The following is a 20452-nucleotide window of genomic DNA, read 5'->3' on the forward strand; positions in this document are numbered from 1 at the left end:
CCCTCCCCTGCCGCCTGCCCCTGCCCGGCTCCCTCCTCGGTGCCCAGGGGCTGGGGGGCGGGGGTGGGGGGGTGGGGGGAGGGCGGGGCGGGGCGGCCCAGGACGCCTGGGTCTCTGCCCCTCCCATTTGCTGGGCTTCCGTGGCTCCATCCCCAGGAGGCCGGGCAAGGCTGGCAGAAGAGGTCAGTGTCCTGGGCCCATGATGCCACCCTTTCTCTCCGGCACTTCTCCCCTTCCTGCCATTTAGGGGGACTTCTTGGGTTCTCTGGCCAGGCTGTGTGGTTCAGTGAAGCCAGTCTCTGCTACCTCCTCAGGGGAGGCAATGGGAGCTGTATCCTCATCATCCCAGGGGTGGAGTGATGGCGCTGGGGTAGGAAGCAAAGGCCACTGTCTTTACCCTTTGCTTAGCCTTCACCTGCAGGTCAAGGTAGTCTCTACTTCCCCTAGCCTATCCCAGGTGGTCTTTTGGTGCCAGGAGCAAACTGGTTTAATTAGTGGGATTTGGGGGGTGCTGAGGCCCAGGGGCTGGAAGACCTCCTCCTCTCACCCTGCCTTTTTTTTTTTTTAAGATTTTATTTATTTATTTATTTGACAGAGAGAGACACAGTGAGAGAGGGAACACAAGCAGGGGGAGTGGGAGAGGGAGAAGCAGGCTTCCCGCCCAGCAGGAGCCCGATGTGGGGCTCGATGTGGGGCTTGATCCCAGGACCCTGGGATCATGACCTGAGCTGAAGGCGGACGCTTAACGACTGAGCCACCCAGGCGCCCCTCACCCTGCCTTGAATAAACTCAGGATTTAGGGAGGCTGGGTCCCTGGCTGCCAATGTTGTCCCCACCTTTGGGCTTGGATCTGGAGGGGGAGAGACTGGTGAGGGCAGAAGGAACTGTAGCTGGGAGTGGGAGGAGCCTTGGGCTGGGTGTGAGGGAGAAAGCCCAAGCAGAGGGTGTGTGTCTGCCTTAACCAGAGCCTGCTTGCCTGGTAGATGCACCACGAACGTTGTTGACTGTGTGTGTGTGTGTGTGTACGCGCACATGTGCGCGCATGCCCAGGGTCAGTGTCAGTGTCTGATGGGGACACTCTCTGACTTCAACATGACCACAAAGACTCTCAGCCCAAGAGTGGGAACCCAGAGGTTTGTCCTCATTCTACTAAAGACAGAGTGAGAGAAAAGAAGGGGTCTGAAGTCCAGGCTCTGTGCATGGACCCCAGACACTCCCACAGAGATGAAGGGTGGGAGTGAGAAAGGAGAGAAGGGGAGCAGTAATAGGGGCTGAACTGGGCTGGAGAGATGCACCCAAAGGACCTTCCCCCAGCAACAATCCCAGGGTGACCAGCACTGGGGCCGTGGGCTCCTGATCACATCATCACATTTTCTGTGCAGAAATTACTCTGCTCTGTCCTCACTGCCACCCTAGGGGGCCAGGTGTCCTCCCTCCTAGGAAAGGGCTCTTTTGGTAGCCAGAGTCAGGCGATGGAGAGGGGGAAAGAAGGGGCATGCTGTGACTATCTCAGGAGAACAGGAGACGTCAATGGGGGTGCAGACAAGGCCCTCCCTTTCACTCCAGGGGTGGAAAGAGCTGGGAATAGGTACTCCAGGGTCCTGTCCCCAGGTGGCCTGGCTGCTGTTGACTTTGCTTGGTTACCCTGGGAGCAGCACTCAGCAGGGTGGGAGGGGCAAGTGTCAGGGAGTTGGACCCAAGCATCCAGTCTGGGGTGGGATGGCGTCTGGCCCATGTGGCAGGGATCCTGCCAGGAGGCTGCAAAGTTAACCCCTCCTGCCCTGATGCTGGGGGCTGGCGGAAGAAGGGCGGGCCCAACTGTGGTTTGTGAATGTGGCCCTAATTCCCCCTCCCCATCCCAGCACATCTGTACTTGGTTTACAGTGAATGAGTCTCCTGTCCTCATGACCGGCCGAGGGCACCACTCCCTCCCTGGCCCTTGGCCGGGCATCCTGACACAGAACCAGGCACCACCCCCGTGACACTTTTCCTGCTGGGTATCTCCTCTCTCAACTCTTCCCCCCCTCCTTCTTAAAGGGGCTCAGAGGCTGTTCCCCAAGGCCAAGAGCTAGGGTTCTAGGACTGTGTAGCTCGGGTAGCAGATGGGGGCAGGGAAGCTAACGGGGGAGGGGGGGGCATGGGGACCAAACACTTGTGGTAGCCTGGGAAGAGTCAGCAGGTCTAAAATTCCATCTGTCTCTGCCCTTCTCTTTGTTTTGGTTTGTCTGTCTGTCTGCCTCTGTCTTTGTCTCTGGTGGGTGTTTGTCCATCCATCCGTCTTTGGTAACTGTGGTTCCTCCCTTCTGGTGGCCTGCTCCGTCCCCAGCCAAGGACAGCAGCCAGGGGGCGATGCCCAGGAAGACCCGCCCTGTGCCGGGCGTCCCCTGGGGATTGCCGCGCCTCCGCCCCCGCCCCTCCCTGGGACCCAATGACGGGGGTCTGTTTGGAAGTCAAAACAAAAAACAAGCAGACTGGGGATCAGGGAAGTGGAGCATTGTGAGGGGTTCAGATTCTTCTTCTCTCCCTCTTGCAATGGAACCGGTGTTCCATGCAGGGATTCCAGGAGGAGACCTGGGAAGAGGGCCTCCTATTCTGGAAGCTGGTTGGAGAACTCTTCTGTCATCCTTAGTTCTAGCCTTTACTCTGTGCTTGTTTCACCGGGTCACCCTGGCAACTTGGAGAAATGATTTCTTGGGGGCCGTAGGACCAGGCTTCCTTTGCTTCCCTCATCACAAAGACCAAAAGGAGAGATGGTGACGACAGAACATCTGACCCACCTGCCCTGACTGTGCTACTTTGCCCCACCCCTCATTGTCAGCCTGCCCTCTCCCCAGGAACATGAGGACATGGACTGGGTAATTACCCCGTGCCCACTCTGGCGCTGGGGAGGACATCCTATGCCTTGCTCAGAGGTGGCTGGCAGATGTCTGTGGGAGGTGGGGGAGCTGCGTTACAGCCCCCAAGGACATCATTAAGGCACGGAAGTGCCATCGGAGCTTGGAGGCCAGGGCACCCAGGGAGAGTGTGATGAAAACATGTTTTGTACAACACGTGTCTTCTCTTTTCCCTTCCTCCCCTCCTTTCCCACCTCCTCCCCCTAGGCCTGCCCCATGCCAAGGCCGGTGCCAGCCCTGCTCTGGGTGCTTGCTCAATTCCACCCCTTTGACCAGGCCTCTTCTCCCACTTGCCAGTTTGTTGGCTTTCCTGGTGAATGAATTTGTGTGTGGAAGGCCCCTTACTGGCCTCAGTGCCACCCAGATCCCCACATAGAATAAGGCCTTGATTTTGGAACACAGGATTTGAGGACTACCCTAAACAATTCTAGGGGTTTCTTCCCTGAACATGCGCCCTTCATTAATTCAACAGATCTCCTCTAAGTATCCACTGTGTACCACGCACTGTACTAGACCCTGGGAATACCGCCTCAGGCTCATAATCTGCTGGAGAAGTCAGATGTTTACTGGATAATCCACACAATTGCAAGTGATAACTGGTGTGCAGAGGCATAAGGTACAATGAGAGTGGATAATGGAGGGATGTCCCCCCAGCCCAGGAGATCAGGAAAGGCTTCCAGGAAAAGCTGAGGAGGAGAGTAGAGAGAAAGGAAGGCAACAAAAGAATACGGGCAACGGGCCTGGAACAGGGTCCTGGCTCCCAGCCACCCTGCTCCCCCCAGAAAGAAGAGGGTCCCTCCATTCCTGTTCCCCACGTGGATTTTGATATGCTACAAGGGAGAGATGATAAGCACCTCCTAAAGGCCAAAGCGGGGGTCCCGGGACACCTGGTGACCCCGCCCTGGAGTGATTCCCCCCCACTCCTTCATTTCCTCCTCCGGAAAGGGAAATAGAGGCACAGATAGGGAAGAGGAAACCACAGGCTTAGGCCTCAGATTATACACAGAAAACAAGGCCCCACATTGTTGGCAAATCCCCCAGAGTGAGGGATTCCTGTGTTTGCCTAGCTGGAGCCTCACCAGAGAGAAAAGCCTTCTCCTCCAAGCTGTTCTGCCATGCGCCCTTCCCCTTCCCTGATCCAGCCCTGACCTGGCCCACTCCCTGGAACTGGGAGCAAGGCTAGTTGCCTAGAGTATGTGTGAGGTGAGAGCTCCAGGTGTCTGCCAGTCATCACGTGGGCGGGTGTAGCAGTGTTTTGTACAGAACCTTAATCCAGGGGTTAGAGGGTTATCTCTCCTCTGTCCACTGGGGGGCTTCCAGTTCCTCTTGCCTAGACACCAAGGTACCAAGTCTTTCTTTCTGAGGAAAAGGAATGGAAGGCCCTTTGGAGGAGGGAGCAGGCTTCTTTGTGGCCCTGCAGCCTCTGGAGCGGGCAAAGAGGTCTTGGGACCAATGGGGTTAAATTCCAGCCCTGCTCTGACCCACTTTCCTCCCTGTGCCCACATCCCCTGGAGCCAGGGTGTTGGGTGGGGCTGGCCTGGCATCCCTGCACCCACACCTGGGACTTCCCCGAGATGGAAACTCCCAGAGCCCTGGTGTCCTATCTCCCCTGCCAACTCCCACCGACTGCCTAGGATCAGTTCAGCTTCAGTTGGATCTCCCTGTCTGCCAGCTCTCTACCAGACTACAGATTCACCTTAGCTTCAGGGGCCTCCCCCAAAGATGTTGTCCCACTTTCTGGGGCCATCTTTGGTATCTGGTTGCTCCATCTAGTAGATTCCTTTGAAGAAAAGATGTGGGGCTGGGGCCAGGGGGATTGGGAAGCTATCCTTTGTGGAGCCCCTACTGTGTTCCAGGCATTATGCTAGGCATTCACCTTAATCCACACAGCAGTCCAGAGAGGTAGCAGTTATCATCCCCATTTCACGGAAGAGGGAGCTAAGAATCAGAAGTTAAGCAACTTGCCCAAATCACACAGCTAGGAAGTGGCAGAGCTAAGGTGGGAACCCAGGTCTTGGTGATCCTGAGCGCTCTTCACCACCAAAGGCTTCCTCCTCTTCCTCAACTGCCCCTCTCTCCATGGGATGAGAGACTTGGGAAATTCAATGCAATCCAATTCAGCAAACATTTATTACCTGCCTCATGCCAGGCATTGATAGGTGCCAAAAAAACAAGGAAGGCTGCTGTCCTTGAGATCTGGTGGGAAAGAGAGGTATATGGACTAGGAAGTATCTAACTTCAGCATCACTATCTGAACAAGGTGGCATGGACCAGAGGAAAAAAAATGATACCTTATTTTCTCTTTCTGGACAGAATATATAAATACATTATGAAAGGGGTACAAATAAACTGAAACAAACAGAGTACCTACTTAACTGCCATCCAAGTCAAGAAATAGTATTTCCTGTGCTCCAGAAGCTCCCATGTGTTCTTCCCATAATTCCTTCCCTCCCCTAAGAAGTAACCACCATCCTGACTTTTGTGATAATTATTTCCTTGGATTTTTTAAAGATCTTATTTATTTATTTGAGAGAGAGCGAGCACGAGCAGGGGAAGGGCAGAGGGACAAGCAGACTCTCCATTGAGCAGGTAGGCCAGCATGGGGGCATGGGGCTTGATCCCAGGACCCTGAGACCATGACCCCAGCTGAAGTCAGACACCTAATCAACTGAGCCACCCAGGTGCCCCTTCCTTGTTTTTCTTTTTTTAAAGATTTTATTTATTTATTTGAGAGCGAGTGAGAGAGAGAATGAGAGAGAGAACATGAGAGGGGGTAGGGTCAGAGGGAGAAGCAGACTCCCCGCTGAGCAGGGAGCCTGATGTGGGACTCGATCCCGGGACTCCAGGATCATGACCTGAGCCGAAGGCAGTCGCTTAACCAACTGAGCCACCCAGGCGCCCCCCCTTGTTTTTCTTTATAGTTTTAGCACCTATGCATGCATCCCTAAAAATATTGCTTAATCTTGCCTGTTTTTGAGGTTTATGTAAATGAAATGATACTGTATTATTCTTTTGTGTCTTCTTTTGTTCAACTTCCTGTTTGTGAGACGTATCCAAGTGGTTGCACATAACTGTCTTTTTATTGTTGCATAGTACTCAGTCACATGAATACATCACAATTTATGTTTTTATCCTACTGTTGGTAGATGTTTGAGTTGTTTTCAGTATGCCTATCATGAACAATGCTGCTAAGAACATTCTTGGACACGTTTCCCAGGACATACATGCAAGAGTTCTTCCAGGCTATAAAACTAAGAGTCATGGGGCACCTGGCTGGCTCAGTCAATAGAGCATGCTGACTCTTGATCTCAGGGTCATGAGTTCAAGCCCCACATTGGGGCTTTTAAGCTTACTTAAAAAATCAAACCAAACCTAAGAGTCGAAGTGTTCCTATAGGCAATCTCAGTTATCAGATAATGCCCAACTGTTTTCCAAAGTGGTTACACCAATTACATAGAAAGCAGAACTTTCTAACCAGGGGTCAGGCATGAGACCAAGAAGACCCATAGGCTTTCTTGCCTAAAACCCTCTGCAGTTTTCCCTTTTACCGGACTAAGATCCAAGCCCCTGTGGGGGTTCCCAGGGCCTTGCATGTTGGGGCCCCTGCCTTGATCTCTATCTGTGCCATTAGGACTCTCGCCTTTGCCCCCAGTCCCATCGAGTGTTGCCACCTCTGCCCCACCCCCACCCCCAATCTTCTGCTGAATGTTCTTTCACTAGATCTTTCCATGGCTCCCTCCCTCATTTCCTTCAGGTCTTTGCTAAAATACCGCTTCTCAGTGACACTTTCCTTGACCACTTAATCTAATTTTATTTTTTTAAAGCTTTTATTTATTTGAGGGGCGCCTGGATGGCTCAGTCGTTAAGTGTCTGCCTTTGGCTCAGGTCATGGTCCCGGAGTCCTGGGATTGAGCCCCACATCGGGCTCCCCGCTCAGGAGCTGAAGGCAGATGCCCAATGACTGAGCCACCCAGGCACCCCTAATAAATAAAATCTTTAAAAAAAAAGATTTTATTTATTTGAGAGAGAGAGAGCGCCTGAGAGAGAGAGATCACAAGCAGGGGGAAGGGTAGAGGGAGAAGCAGACTCCCCGCTGAGCGGGGAGTCAATCCCAGGACCCTGGGATCATGACCTGAGCCAAAGGCAGACGCTTAACTGACTGAGCCACCCAGGCACCCAGACCACCAAATTTGATATTGCAACCTCCCACATTCCTTATCCGCTCCTCAGCTTTGTTTTTCTGCACAGCCCAGCCACCTGGGATGCATTCAGCCTCAGGCACCTCTCCCCTGGTCTGCTGGGGCTTGACAGACTGTATCTCGCCCCAAACCTTTAAGCGCTGTCATACCTGACAGTTTGGGGGCTGACTAGCTGCCCCTGCTGATGGGCCCACCTCTCTGAGCCACTTGTCATCAGGGCACTCTGGGTTTCCCACAGCCATTCTCATGCTCTGAAATAAGCTTATGTATTTGTTTATTTACTTGTTTGGTTTTGGTCCTCACCCTGCCCCACCCCTCACTTTTATGGGCACTCAATAAAAGAGGAAACTTAGCTGCCTTATTCACTCCCTTTTACACGATAAGTCCTCAAATAATAATTGTCCAGGCTGGTTGTCAGTCTTCCAGAGACAGCTGAGCACCCCCACCCCAACACCTGGGATTTGCCCTGGCTGGAAATCCCCAGAACCTAAGTATCCTCCCTCCACTGCCAGTTCCCTCCAACATCCCTGGCTCAGTGTCTCAGACAGCTCTGGGGTGGCGGCTGGGGCTGCTTCCCTAAACGCCCTCGGGGAACAGTCTGGGAGCTAGAGGCAGCCAGGGCAGGTCCGGTGGTGGCCGGCCTGGCCGTCAGGGCCAGGGCGCGCTGGGCAGGGGTCCTTCCTTACCCAGGCAGGTGTCAGGTGCCTGGAGCTCAAGAAAAAACATTTTGATCGAATAAAGGGGAAGACTTCAGAGATGAGAGAACCTCACCAGGCAGCGAAAAGAAAAAGAGCATTGGGAGCAGAGCAGAAGGAACGGTGGAAACAAAGGACTGGAGGCATGAAAGCGTCACATTTGAGGAACGGGTTCTGCTGTGGTGCAGAGAATTTTCAGTGGAGGGTGGCATTCCAGGAGAGCATCGCTGGGCAGGCCTGGAAGGGGAGGGCTGGCTGCAGAGGTCTGAGCTCCCAGCAGGATCAGCAAAGGCTCAGCCGTGTCTTAGGTTTAATCCTGCCCCTACCCCTGCCTCTCTCAGTCCGCCCCTCCTACTTCACCCCTGCCCTTCCCTTCACCCAACCCCCAGCCTGGCCGCTCCTGCAGCTGAATGGACTTCTCTCTCGGCCTACGCTTGGGGCCTCGGAACAAGAAGGCTACCCACCAACAGCCCCCTCCACCCTCCGGGCACGGCCCACCAGCTGCCTCTCCTTGTCTGTCCTGTCCCCCTTCCGCCTGTTTTTGCCCCTGCCCTAGCTGTCCTCCTCCCACCTGCTCCTGCACTGCGTATCCCTCTTATGCAGCCACCTGCCCCTCCTGTCCCGGCCTCCCTGGCCCACCCTGTACCTGCCCCTGCCCTCCCTGCCCTGCCTGCCCGCCCTTGACTTGTCCCCACAGCTGCTGCATCCCATGCACTGGTCCACACTTGACCTGCTGCCATCCCTCATCTTGCCCGATTTCCCCTTGCTCCAAAGGCCGAGCTGCCTGTCCAAGTTCCTGCTTGGACTGCAGCGACAGCTGTGGCTGTGGCCGAGAGGCTCCTCCAGGCTCCACTGGCCGCTGCTTCAGGGGACAGCGCCCCTCTCAGAGGCACTGTCTGATAGTCTAGCTGGGCTGTTGCTCCCCTGAGAGACTGTCAGTCTCCTGGAGCACTTCTGCTAGCTGCTTCCTCTGCGGGGGAGACAGAAGCTCTGGAGTGAGGAGAGGGATCAGCTAGACCCCTCGCCCAGACAGGCAGAGGCAGAAGGCTGCTCAGAGCCCCGGCCTCCCCCTCAGTCCCTGAGAGCGGAGCATCTGCTTTGATGTTAGTTTCTGGACATGCTCCCGCTGGGTCCAGAACCTCCTCTTCTGCAACTTCTGGAATGGAAAGCGTGTTTCTCAGAGCCTCCCTCATGGCTGCTGAAGGTGAGCAAGTTGGCCATTTTCTTCCTCTAGTCAGCCTCTGCTGGAGATCCTTCTTGGCTCATCGTCTCTGTAGTTTGCCTGGATAAGGTGCATTCCTCCTCTAGAGGCAGGAGGGGATTCTTTGTTAAGGGGCTACGTCTTGCCTCTTGGACCTCCACCCATCTCCCTGACTGACCCAAGAGTCTCTGGACCCCTTACCTCTCATCTTGAGTCAGGCAAAGAAGGTCAGTGGCTCTTGGATCAGAAGAGAAAGTTGAGCAGAGGGTTCCTGGCTCTTCCCTCCCCTTGGATATCATGACATCCTTCATGGTCCTTTGCTTCTAGGAACCTGGCATTCTCTGCCTGGATGTCTTGTCTTTTAAATCTCTGAGTGCTCACGCAGTCTCATGACCTCAATCTTCCAGCAATAATCCCACCTGCTACATTCATGCTCATCTGGCATGGGGATAAGGGAAGCTGGGAACCCTGGACTCAGGGTCCCAGTGATCCCATCCACATAGCTAGTCAGAATCCCCTGTCCCTGGGGGTTTGGAGAAGCGACCAATAGGAAGCTGGAAGTAAGAGCCCGGGTATCTGCCCAGGACTGGGCCTTAAGCCGAGAGCCCCTAAGTACCCCTCTACATTCCTCAAGTCCTTTCAGTGTTCTCTTTCTCAGCCTCCTTCTGTGGGACCCTTTGTTCTTTCCTTTCTATCTCTGTGTAGCTTTCTGTTTACCCTTCCTTCTGTCTGTCTACATCACTCTCTCCAGTTCTACTTCCTTCTTTCCATCACTGGGACATTCTGCCTTCACCTAACTTTATCTCTACATCAGTTTTCCCCGTTCTCTATCCCTCTATTTCTCTCTCCATTTCCCCATCTAATTAATTTAATTAATTGTAAATATTTTATTTATTTGACAGAGAGAGAGAGAGCACAAGCAGGGGAAGTGGCAGGCAGAGGGAGAGGGAGAAGCAGACTCCCCGCTGAGCAAGGAGCCTGATGTGCGTCTTGATCCCAGGACCCTGGGATCATGACCTGAGCTGAAGGCAGACGCTTAACCAACAAAGCCACCCAGGCACCCCTCCGCATCTAATTTAAAGTCTACCTAACATATATGTCTTTTTCTTTCCCCCTTCCCTGTGTCAGTTTGTGTCTTCATTTCTATTTGCTTTCTTGGTCTTTCAATCCACCTTACACATCTCTCTCTCTTTTTAAAGGAAGTTCTATGCCCAACATGGGGCTCGAACTCAGGACCCTGAAGTCAAGAGTCGCACGCTCCACCGACTGAGCCAGCCAGGCGGCCCCCCCTCTCTGTTTTTCTATCCTGTTCTGCTTCTGGTGCATTTCATTCTCCACCTCTTTCATTTCTATTTCCCTTTCTGTCCTTGTCTCCCTCCCTGTCTTCTGGGTCTGGTTGTTTTTTTCACTTCCTATTTCTTTCTGCCTCTCCATATTTGTCTTTCTCTCTCCCTGGGTCCTACAGGTACCTGCACACCATGCCTGCGTCATGCCTATCTCATTGCTGTCCAAGGTCCAGGACAGTGAGCCCTCCAATGTCTGTCTATCCCACACATGCCCCAAGTACTGGTGTTTGCAAGGGCTGGACACAGCTACCAGAAGAGTCCTTCCTTTCCTCACCCATGATCCAGGCAATTCGTCCCTACTCAGCTCTAAGCTCAAACTTTTTAAAAATGATGCTTCTTCCAACTTCTTTATTCTGAAAATAAGCAATTAAAAAGAATTGGGGCACCTGGCTGGCTCAGTCTGTGGAGTGAGCAAGTCTTGATCTTGAGGTTATAGGTTCAAGCCCCACATTGGGTGTAGAGATTAGTTTGAAAAAAATCTTTGGAAAAAAAAAAAGAATTAAGCATTTATGTTGCCTGTCCTATATAAACTATATTTCAGGGTAACCAAATAGCTCTAAGTGGTGGAGAAAACTCCTCATTTACAGAAGAATTCCAGCTAATGTGGAAGGAATATGGAATTAGAAAAATCATTTTGCAACTCTTAATGAAATAATTGATCAAAGCAAGAATCATGAATGGATGAAACCAAAGACGATGGTTGATGGGGAACTTTACAATGGAGGAATCAAGCTGTCACCACCTGACCCCACTGATGAATCTTACCATCACTAAAAAGGGCACAACCACCTACTGTGTACCTCCTGATGTGATGTAATCTGAAGCCCTCAGCACCATCCATGAAAGACTCTTGCCAAACAAAGGAACAAACACACACAAAAACTGAATGTGATTCAAATCAAACCTCTAGAACTAACCTCCACTTAACAGGAAATATCAGGGATGGAGGAACAATTTAAATGACCCAGCAAGGAGGCGAGAAGACACATCCAGAATGTGGAAACTTTTCAAGGAAATCTGACCCAATTTCTTCATCTAGTGAATGGCTGGGGGAGGAGGGAAATAATAATAATAATAATGATAATAAAAGGACAACTATTATATGGAGCACGTGGACCTTGTTTGGTTCTTGATTTGGACAACCCAATTGTAAAAAGACAGTTTTAGACAGTTGGAGCCTTTTATTTATTTATTTATTTTTAAAGATTTTATTTATTTGACAGAGAGACACGGCGAGAGAGGGAACACAAGCAGGGGGAGTGGGAGAGGGAGAAGCAGGCTTCCCGCCGAGCAGGGAGCCCAGTGCGGGGCTCGATGCGGGGCTCAATGCAGGGCTCGATGCGGGGCTCGATGTGGGGCTCGATCCCAGGACCCTGGGATCATGACCTGAGCTGAAGGCAGATGCTCAATGACTGAGGCACCTAGGGGCCCCAGTTGGAGCCTTTTAATTATGGATTGGGTATTTACGATGCCAAGGAATCAGTATTGATTTTGTTAGATGTAAAATGGCTTTGGGGTTATGTAAGCAAAGGGCCTTATTTCCTAGAGATGTTGAAGTATGGAGTGAAGTGACATACTTACTTTTAGATATTTTGGCCAACAAAAAAGGACAGAAAGCAGGGAGTAGAAGGAACAAAGTGACAAAATTAATATTATTATTAATATTAATTATTATTAATATTAACTATATAAGGGTTCATAGAACTATACTCTCTACCTTTGTGTATGTTTGAACATTTTCATAATAAAAGTTTTAAACAATGTTCCTCTGGTGAGTAAGGTTCCTAGTTATTCCCAGAGCATCCTCCCACCTTCCCTGAAAACGAGGACTTCCCCTGTGACTCTGCAATACATAGACCTCAGCCCTCCTTGCCCTTTACTAGAAGCATGTCCTAGAGATGGGCTGTGCTCACAGGCTGCCTTTTATCTCTTCCAGTCCTCTGCTAGCACATTTCCCATGTTAGGACCTTTCCTAGCTGTGCTTCTCAGTTCTGAAGGGACAGAGGAGCCTTACGACTAAACATATTTTTAATAGGTCCCACAATAGGCAAAAATAATCCAAAATAATGTGATCTTGCTGTAAGTCTCTCTCTGCCAGGTGCTTTTGAGCAAAATGTAGCTCAACAATGGGAGAAAACTGGCCTCCCTCCTGGAAAACAGAAGGCCAGAATGTAAGGCCATCCTGTCCCACTCCTGCCTTCATTCAGGATGACCTCCACCCCCAAAAGAAACAAGGGTCATGAGTTCAAGGAGCTTCAGTCCAAGACTGGGATGGAGAGTATTTGGTTCACTCACTGAACGACCTTGGGGAAATCTTGGTTTTTGAGTCTTTGTGTTTCTAGATGAATGCATGGGAGCCACTACTCTGTAGGGGTTTGCCAGTTAGGTATAAAGGCACTCTGGAACTTGTAGGATATAAATTTTAGCTGTTTACTTTATCATAAGAAAGTATTTCTCGGGGTGCCTAAGTGGCTCAGTCTGTTAAGCATCGGACTCTTGGGGCGCCTGGGTGGCTCAGTCGTTGGGCATCTGCCTTCTGTTCAGGTCGTGATCCCAGGGTCCTGGGATCGAGCCCCACATCGGGCTCCCTGCTTGGTGGGAAGCCTGCTTCTCCCTCTCCCAATCCCCCTACTTGTATTTCCTCTCTCGCTCTCTGTCAAATAAATAAAATCTTAAAAAAAAAAAAAAAAAGCATCGGACTCTTGATCTCAGCTCAGGTCTTCATCTCAGGGTCATGAGTTCAAGCCCCGTGTTGGAGCATACTTTAAAAAAAAAAAGATTTCGGGCGCCTGGGTGGCTCAGTTGGTTAAGCGACTGCCTTCAGCTCAGGTCATGATCCTGGAGTCCCGGGATCGAGTCCCACATCGGGCTCCCTGCTCGGTGGGGAGTCTGCTTCTCCCTCTGACCCTCCTCCCTCTCATGCTCTCTGTCTCTCATTCTCTCTCTCTCAAATAAATAAATAAAATCTTAAAAAAAAAAAAAAAAGATTTCTCAAGGTGTAATCCCAGACTCTCCCACCCTCTACCCTCCAAGCCTTAGTGTAAAGGAAACCAACATTTACTAATCACCTGTGCAAATGAGTGAACTCATTTCATCTTCTCAGAAACCACATGAGTGTGGAACTGGAAAGATCTGAGTCCCAGTTCTTTTTTTTTTTAACATTTTTTTTTAAAGATTTTATTTATTTATCGGACAGGGAGATAGCACAAGTAGGCAGAGCGGCAGGCAGAGGGAGAGGGAGAAGCAGGCTCCCAGCCTGACGCAGGGCTCAATCCCAGGACCCTGAGATCATGACCTGAGCAACCCAGGCGCCCAGCCCAGGAATTCTTAAAACAGAGTTTAGATGCATATAGATAACTATTTGATGAGTGTTACCAGCTAATATGAGCCAGCACTTTCTAGGCTAATTTATCTGAATTAACTTATTCATTTATTCATCAAATATTTACTGACTGCTTTTTACTTACCAATAACTGTTTTTTTTAAACTTTATTTCTTTTTTTTATTAATCTCTACACCCATCATGGGGCTAGAATCCCCCACACACACCCCTGATCAAGAGTGACATGCTCTTCTGACTAAGCCAGCTTGGTGCCCCCAATAACTGTTTTAAGCACTGGGAATACAAGTGAACAAATAGATAAAAATCTGTAGGGAGGGGGTGCCTGGGGTGGCTCAGTTGGTTAAGCGACTGCTTTCGGCTCAGGTCATGATCCTGGAGTCCCGGGATCGAGTCCCGCATCGGGCTCCCTGCTTGGCAGGGAGTCTGCTTCTCCCTCTGACCCTCCTCCCTCTCATGCTCTCTGTCTCTCATTCTCTCTCTCTCACAAATAAATAAATAAAATCTTAAAAAAAAAATCTGTAGGGAGAAGAGATAGTAAATAAGTAAAATACATAGTGTGCCAGATGGTGTTAAGTGCTATGGAGAAAATGCAGCGAAGGGGAAGAGACTGGAAGGACAGCAGGTAGACTACTAGTGGAGGTGGTGGTGATGCTGTTTTAAACAGGATGGCCCAGGAAGGCCTCTCTGAGAAGGCGACATTTGAACAGAGAACTGGAGGGGCTGGAGGGAACCAGGTGGGTATTTGGGAGAAGAACCAAAACCTTTCAGGGCACAGTATGCAAAGGCCCAGGAGGTAGCCAATACAGATGGAGTAGAAAGAGTTTGGAGGGAGAATTGTAGATGAAGTTAGAGAAGTAGTGGAGGAACAGGGGATAGAGGGTTTTATAGGTCATTATTAAGATTTTGGCTTTTAGGCTGAGTGAGGTGGGAAGCCATCGGAGATACACTAAGGCTGGAGTATAAGGAAAATAACCTTTCCAAGGTAACACAGCTTGTTAAGTGGCAGAAGGCGGGCATTCAGCAACAGGGCTGAACTTTAGCCTTTTTTACTTGGGCACTGCTCTCCTTTGACTGCAGACAAAGGAACTGGGACACTAAGAAGTAATGTGCCTTGCCCAAGGCCACGCAGTGGTAAGTGACAGGGGTGGGATTTGAGCCTTAGCCCGGCTTCATGCGGGAGTCCAAGCCCTTAACACCACACTGCCTCCCTCAGGTGTCGGGGCCATACTGACGTCGGGCCCGGAGGTCACCAAGGTGAGAGAGGAGGAAAACCTGAGAGCCGCCTCGGCTTAGGGCAGCGGTGATCCTTCGGAGGCTCCAGCGCACGAGTCTGCGGGACTGCAGGCATTCTCCATGTTACGGAGGGAGAGAGAGAAAATGGGTCTTTATTTCGGGGCGGCCCCGCAGGTAACCGGGAGTCGAAGGAGCGGGTGTCACGGGAAGGCAGCGGAGGGGGCCAGAGCGAGAGCCGCAGCCCTGACCGCCTCTACTCTTTGCCGCGGGCTTCGGAAGTTGGGCGCCAGTGTGGGGACAGGAAGGCGGAGCAGGGGCGGGGCTTGAACGCCTCACCCCGTCACGTGATGGGGCCAGCATGGCGGCGGCCAGAGGCCTACCGGGCTCCCGGAAGCAGGCTGTGAGGGGCGGGCGCGCTGCTGGAACCCAAACCCGAGCCCAAGCCGGAGGTAGAGCGGGCAGGGCGGCCGGGCGGCCTGGAGCCGGACGTGTCCGGGGCGTCCCCGCAGACCGGGGCAGCAGGTGAGACGGGGTCTGGGCGAGGTGCGAGCAGGTGTGGCGGCGCTAGGGCGCTGGGCTGGGGCTAGGGGGCGCAGGGGGGTGCCTATGACCTGGAGGAGCGGGAATCCGAGATGCACGCGCGTGACCCTGAAGCAACTCCGGAGGCCCGCGCGGGCGGGAGGGATGCCCTCGACAGATGGAAAGACTTTGAGGGCAAAAACGGGCTTCCCAGAGAGAATGGGAGGTGATACAAGTATGCAGAAGCTGTAGTGGAAGAGGACAGCACCCCTTTAACTTGTGGGCTGGGATTATTGTATTAAAGGGACTCTCTCTTTGCTATGCCGGGCAAGGGTGGGGCGAATGCTCAATCTTCCCCCCTCTCCTCTTACCCCTCCCTGCCCCACAGTGTCCTAGGAGACCTGCTCTGGCGGTCCACTCCACCCACCCACCCAACTGGTCCCTCCAGTCTGAGCTCTAGGGGAGTGGAGTTGAGGGGTGGGGAAATGCAGTTGGCAGGGGGGAAGTTGGGTGGAGCTGTCTTCTGCTTTGACACCCAGCCCCTTGACAGTGCTACCTGGGCAATGGATGTGATTCCGAACCCCCCTTCCTTCCCTAGGTCGTCCGGGGGCCCGCCATGCTGGTGACTGCCTATCTTGTTTTTGTGGTCCTCCTGGTCTCCTGCCTGGGGTTGGAACTGTCAAGATGCCGGGCTAAGCCCCCTGGAAGGGCCTGCAGCAACCCCTCCTTTGTTCGGTTTCAACTGGACTTCTATCAGGTCTACTTCCTGGCCCTGGCAGCTGACTGGCTCCAGGCCCCCTACCTCTATAAACTCTATCAGCATTACCACTTCCTGGAGGGTCAGATTGCCATTCTCTATGTCTGTGGCCTTGCCTCCACAGTCCTTTTTGGATTGGTGGCCTCCTCCCTTGTGGATTGGCTGGGTCGCAAGAAGTCTTGTGTCCTCTTCTCCCTCACTTACTCTCTATGCTGCTTAACCAAACTCTCTTGGGATTACTTTGTGCTGCTGGTGGGCCGAGCACTTGGTGGGCTGTCCACGGCCCTGCTGTTCTCGGCCTTCGAGGCCTGGTACATCCATGAACATGTGGAGCGTCATGACTTCCCTGCTGAGTGGATCCCAGCTACCTTTGCCCGAGCTGCCTTCTGGAACCACGTGCTGGCTGTAGCGGCAGGTGTGGCAGCTGAAGCTGTGGCCTGCTGGATGGGGCTGGGGCCTGTAGCGCCCTTTGTGGCCGCCATCCCTCTCTTGGCTCTGGCTGGGGCCTTGGCCCTTCATAACTGGGGAGAGAACTACGATCGGCAGCGTGCCTTTTCAAGGACTTGTGCTGGAGGCCTACGCTGCCTCCTGTCGGACCGCCGCGTGCTGCTGCTAGGCACCATACAAGCCCTGTTTGAGAGCGTCATCTTCATCTTTGTCTTCCTCTGGACGCCTGTGCTGGACCCACATGGGGCTCCACTGGGCATTGTCTTCTCCAGTTTCATGGCCGCCAGCCTGCTTGGCTCTTCCCTGTACCGCATCGCTACCTCCAAGAGGTACCACCTCCAGCCCATGCACCTACTCTCCCTTGCTGTCCTCATCGTTGTCTTCTCCCTTTTCATGTTGACTTTCTCCACCAGCCCAGGCCAGGAGAGTCCAGTGGAGTCCTTCATAGCCTTTCTACTTATCGAATTGGCCTGTGGGCTATACTTTCCCAGCATGAGCTTCCTGCGGAGAAAGGTGATCCCTGAGACAGAGCAAGCTGGTGTACTCAACTGGTTCCGGGTGCCCCTGCACTTACTGGCCTGCCTGGGGCTCCTAGTTCTCCATGACAGTGATCACAAAACGGGCACTCGGAACATGTTCAGCATCTGCTCTGCTGTCATGGTGTTGGCTCTGCTAGCGGTGGTGGGGCTCTTCACCGTGGTCAGGCACAATGCTGAGCTGCGGGTGCCCTCACCCACGGGGGAGCCCCATGCCCCTGAGCTCTAACCCTGTTCCAGGACAAAGGGCCTGGGAAGGACTCTTGAATCCCACCTCCCCAGGGTTGTACAGATCTCTCCATGACTGACTTTGCAACTGTCTGGGCCCTCAGCCTGTCCTGGGGCCCCTCCTGCCAGGGCTCTGGGTTGGGGAGCACATAGGGGTGATGGCTGGGAAAGAAGATGCCAAACGTTGCCTCTGTGTTACTCCCTCTCCCCTTTCCATTTAAAAATAAACACTTGTAATCGATCGTTGATGTGATTCGCTCATCCTCACTTGCACCCACCTCGGTAGTTTCTGATGAGTGGGCACCTGGAGAGTTGGAGGATAGAGGTGGGCTCATCAGCAGAAGCCACTTGTATTTCTAGCCTCTCGAAGACTGTCTCCAGCTTAAACTGAGAGCTGTAGCATTGCCTCTTAGCAGAAATGGGTGGGAAATGCCTAGGTCTTCTCTATATCTTGTCACCCTGGGGACAGGTACCCTCTCTAGTTGCCCAGCAAGACCCTTGCTCCACATCCAGGATGAGAGAGTCTCTGGAGCATGTGGGGTGAATGCCACTGAACAGAGATTCCAGGGGCTCGAGTTGCTTCTGTGACCACCCTGTGGGGCAAATCTGGGAACTTCCTGCAGAAACAAGCTTGCAGCTCAGCACATGTATGCTACCTGCCTTCTGCCCCTGTGGCAGAATGCTCCATTTGTCCAGCACCACCTGGGTCCACCCGGGCCTGTGTCCCGTATCCTTGCACGAAACCTAAGTGAAGGGCTGCCAGGAGGAGAAAACAGTGAATGGCTGAGGGACTGGGACACCTTGTCTGTACCTGACTCTTCCCCGCCCAGCCTCAGTGAGGGTGAGGAAGCCATCAGGGCAGGAAACTGTACCAGTGGGAACACCAGTTCTGTGGGCCCCTCCCTGCCTCACATGATTTTATCTCCCTTTCCTCCTCCCACCAAAACTCGGGCTTCTCAGGGGAAGCAGAGCCAGCCTTAAGAAAGGGGGGGGTGGGGTAGATGAAGGGAGGGTAGGCTCGGGGGTATGTCCTGGAATTTGCTTGAGCTGGAGATGGGGGATCCACCCATTTTGGAAAGGATTGACGCTATTTCCCTGGGTCCCAGTCTACTTTCCAGACAGGAAGATGCAAGGTGTACCAGGACCTGCAAGTTCTGACCTGTGTGGAGAGATAACATCAGCTGGTGCTGCAGGAATGTAGTGTGGATGCGCTTCTGCAGGGGGAAACTGAGGGGGAGGGATGGATGGGGGTCTCAGGTCCCTCTTCAGTGAAGAAAAATAAAAGGTCCCCCACCCAGACTGCGGGGAATAGAGGTTGAGGTTAAGTACAGAAAAACAGATACCTTTTCCTTCCCCCATCTTGAGGCTAAGAGAGAGTCTTCTTGCAAAATTCCACTTCCTCTTTCTGCCCCGTTGAGCTGGACCTAGCTATATTTTATAGTTATTTGTAGACTTTCCATCTCTCTCTACCATAGTGTGGTCTCCTTGTGGATAGGAGCAAGTTGTGTTTTATTTGCCTTTGTCTCCTCCATATATACACACAGTGGGTGCTCTGCCTGTGGCTGTGCTCAGTAAATATCTGGCGAGGAGACAGGCTAGCTCACACCTGGCTTTTCAAGTGCTGCCCATTTGGGAAGTCTGTTAGACTGGAGTCCAGAGCCTAGTTAGTGATTTGTTGTTTGGGACAACAGTAATTATTTACTAATGGAAGCATGAGGGGGCCCCACATTCCTAAGTGATAAGGAAATAGGAAGAAGAGACAGACTAATGAGGCTCCTTTAGTTTTGTCTCTGCTGAGCTTTCTCCAAAGGGGCTGGATAGAGTGGGGAGGGCTCTGTCTCCTCAGATGCACAGGGCGTTAAGAGCTCCAAGGCATCTTAGACACTGTCCATTCAGCCTTAAATATATTTTCATTAGGCATCCACTGTATGCCATGCAGTGTATTACTAGGTGCTGGTAAATTTCTTTTACAAAGAGCATGTAGCAAGTGAATGGCAAAGCCAAAGCTAAACTGTGCTTCTTGCTGCCTGCCTAGTGCCCCTTCTATGACAGGTACTGCCTGTGTCCCCTGGGTCTTTGCTGATCTGCCTTTTCCCCCTCTAGCCTTGCTCCCTCATCCCAAGCCCGGTCCTGGGAGAAGGGCAAGAGACTGGGAGTGTTTGGCCTCAGCCATCTGGTCCATTTTTCGGTATCTGCCTGTAGGGGTCAAAGGAGAGATTGATTCTCCTGCCTGCAAAATACTGCTTATAATGCTCTGCTGAGAGGCCATATAGGCAACTGGTTAAGAGCATGGAACTGGAGCCCAACTACCTGGGTTCAAATGTGTGCCTTAGTTTCCTCATCTGTAAAACAGGAATGATAATACAGTCTCTGCCCCCATAGGGCTCTTTGGAGGATTAAAAGCATTGTTGTATTTAAGTGCTTAGAACAGCACTTGGCCCACAGCGTAAGCACCACATAAGTGTTTGCTTTTATATTTTATTTTAAAATTTTTTCAATCCAGCTGAGCCTAACCAGATCTGGGTATGAGAATGAATGGATGGAGCTATCATGGGGTATAGAACTTTCCAACGCATCCCAGTGGCTGGGTGATTCCCAGAAGTGTTTATCTTTGGTCCTGGCCCAGATAGAAGTATCAAGCTATTTGAGAGGCCCTCTACTCTGGGGTATATGAGCAGCTGAGTAGGGTGTCAGTATGTTCCACTTGAACTCATTTCCTCTTCCTCAAGTGGGAAGGTCAGCTTGGTGTCAGACTTGATACACACCACTATCTTTCACTAAGAGGCTCCTGATTTTCTGACTTCCCATCCAGCTGGACACATGATTATTTGATTTGGAACTTCTAAGTGATCCTGAGGAGAGCAGAAACATCCCAAGGAACCAGGATCCAATGGACGAGAAGGCAGGAGGATTGGGTCATGAGGACAGCACTGGGTTCTGAGGCCTGGAGGACTGTCTCTTCCTGGAAATTCAGTCCCTGCTCAGGAAGAGGAGGGGCTTTTCCCAGCTAATGGCCATGGCCCCTTGGCTAGTTCTAGGTTCTATTCCCCATCA

The 20452-nt window shown here is 52.1% G+C and overlaps 3 protein-coding genes across 4 annotated transcripts in view; all 3 read left to right on the plus strand.

Annotated features, from left to right (window-relative positions):
- The first annotated feature begins 40 nt into the window (after positions 1 to 40).
- LOC145721796 (uncharacterized) lies at positions 41 to 11436 on the plus strand. Of its 2 annotated transcripts, none has more exons than XR_014145708.1 (2): positions 41 to 182; positions 10877 to 11436. XR_014145708.1 is itself a non-coding variant. In XM_081821750.1 (2 exons), the coding sequence occupies exon 1, from the start codon at positions 8199 to 8201 to the stop codon at positions 8694 to 8696; it is 498 nt and encodes a 165-aa protein (XP_081677876.1). In that variant the 5' UTR covers positions 6945 to 8198; the 3' UTR covers positions 8697 to 8992; positions 10877 to 11436. The 2 variants fall into 2 exon arrangements, 1 of the variants encoding a protein (XP_081677876.1); XM_081821750.1 differs by lacking the exon at positions 41 to 182 and adding an exon at positions 6945 to 8992.
- A 3832-nt stretch (positions 11437 to 15268) lies between these two features.
- SLC61A1 (solute carrier family 61 member 1) lies at positions 15269 to 17640 on the plus strand. Its single transcript, XM_006741578.2, has 2 exons — positions 15269 to 15433; positions 16029 to 17640. Exon 2 carries the CDS (start codon positions 16047 to 16049, stop codon positions 17397 to 17399), a length of 1353 nt encoding a protein of 450 aa, XP_006741641.1. The 5' UTR covers positions 15269 to 15433; positions 16029 to 16046; the 3' UTR covers positions 17400 to 17640.
- Positions 15298 to 20452, plus strand: part of ESPL1 (extra spindle pole bodies like 1, separase) — a 30293-nt gene continuing 25138 nt past the window's right edge. Inside the window, exon 1 of the mRNA XM_081821751.1 lies at positions 15298 to 15433. The gene's annotated coding sequence lies outside the window, so the exon portion shown is untranslated. The remainder of the gene's footprint in view (positions 15434 to 20452) is intronic.

The sequence above is a fragment of the Leptonychotes weddellii genome, chromosome 5 (assembly GCF_054177405.1).
Source record: "Leptonychotes weddellii isolate Sample4059 chromosome 5, ASM5417740v2, whole genome shotgun sequence".
Classification (NCBI taxonomy): domain Eukaryota; kingdom Metazoa; phylum Chordata; class Mammalia; order Carnivora; family Phocidae; genus Leptonychotes; species Leptonychotes weddellii.

What these genes read in the sequence shown, in the direction of transcription:
- LOC145721796 (XM_081821750.1), top strand. Translation starts at nt 8,199, where the DNA reads ATGGACTTCTCTCTCGGCCTACGCTTGGGGCCTCGGAACAAGAAGGCT.
- SLC61A1 (XM_006741578.2), top strand. Translation starts at nt 16,047, where the DNA reads ATGCTGGTGACTGCCTATCTTGTTTTTGTGGTCCTCCTGGTCTCCTGC.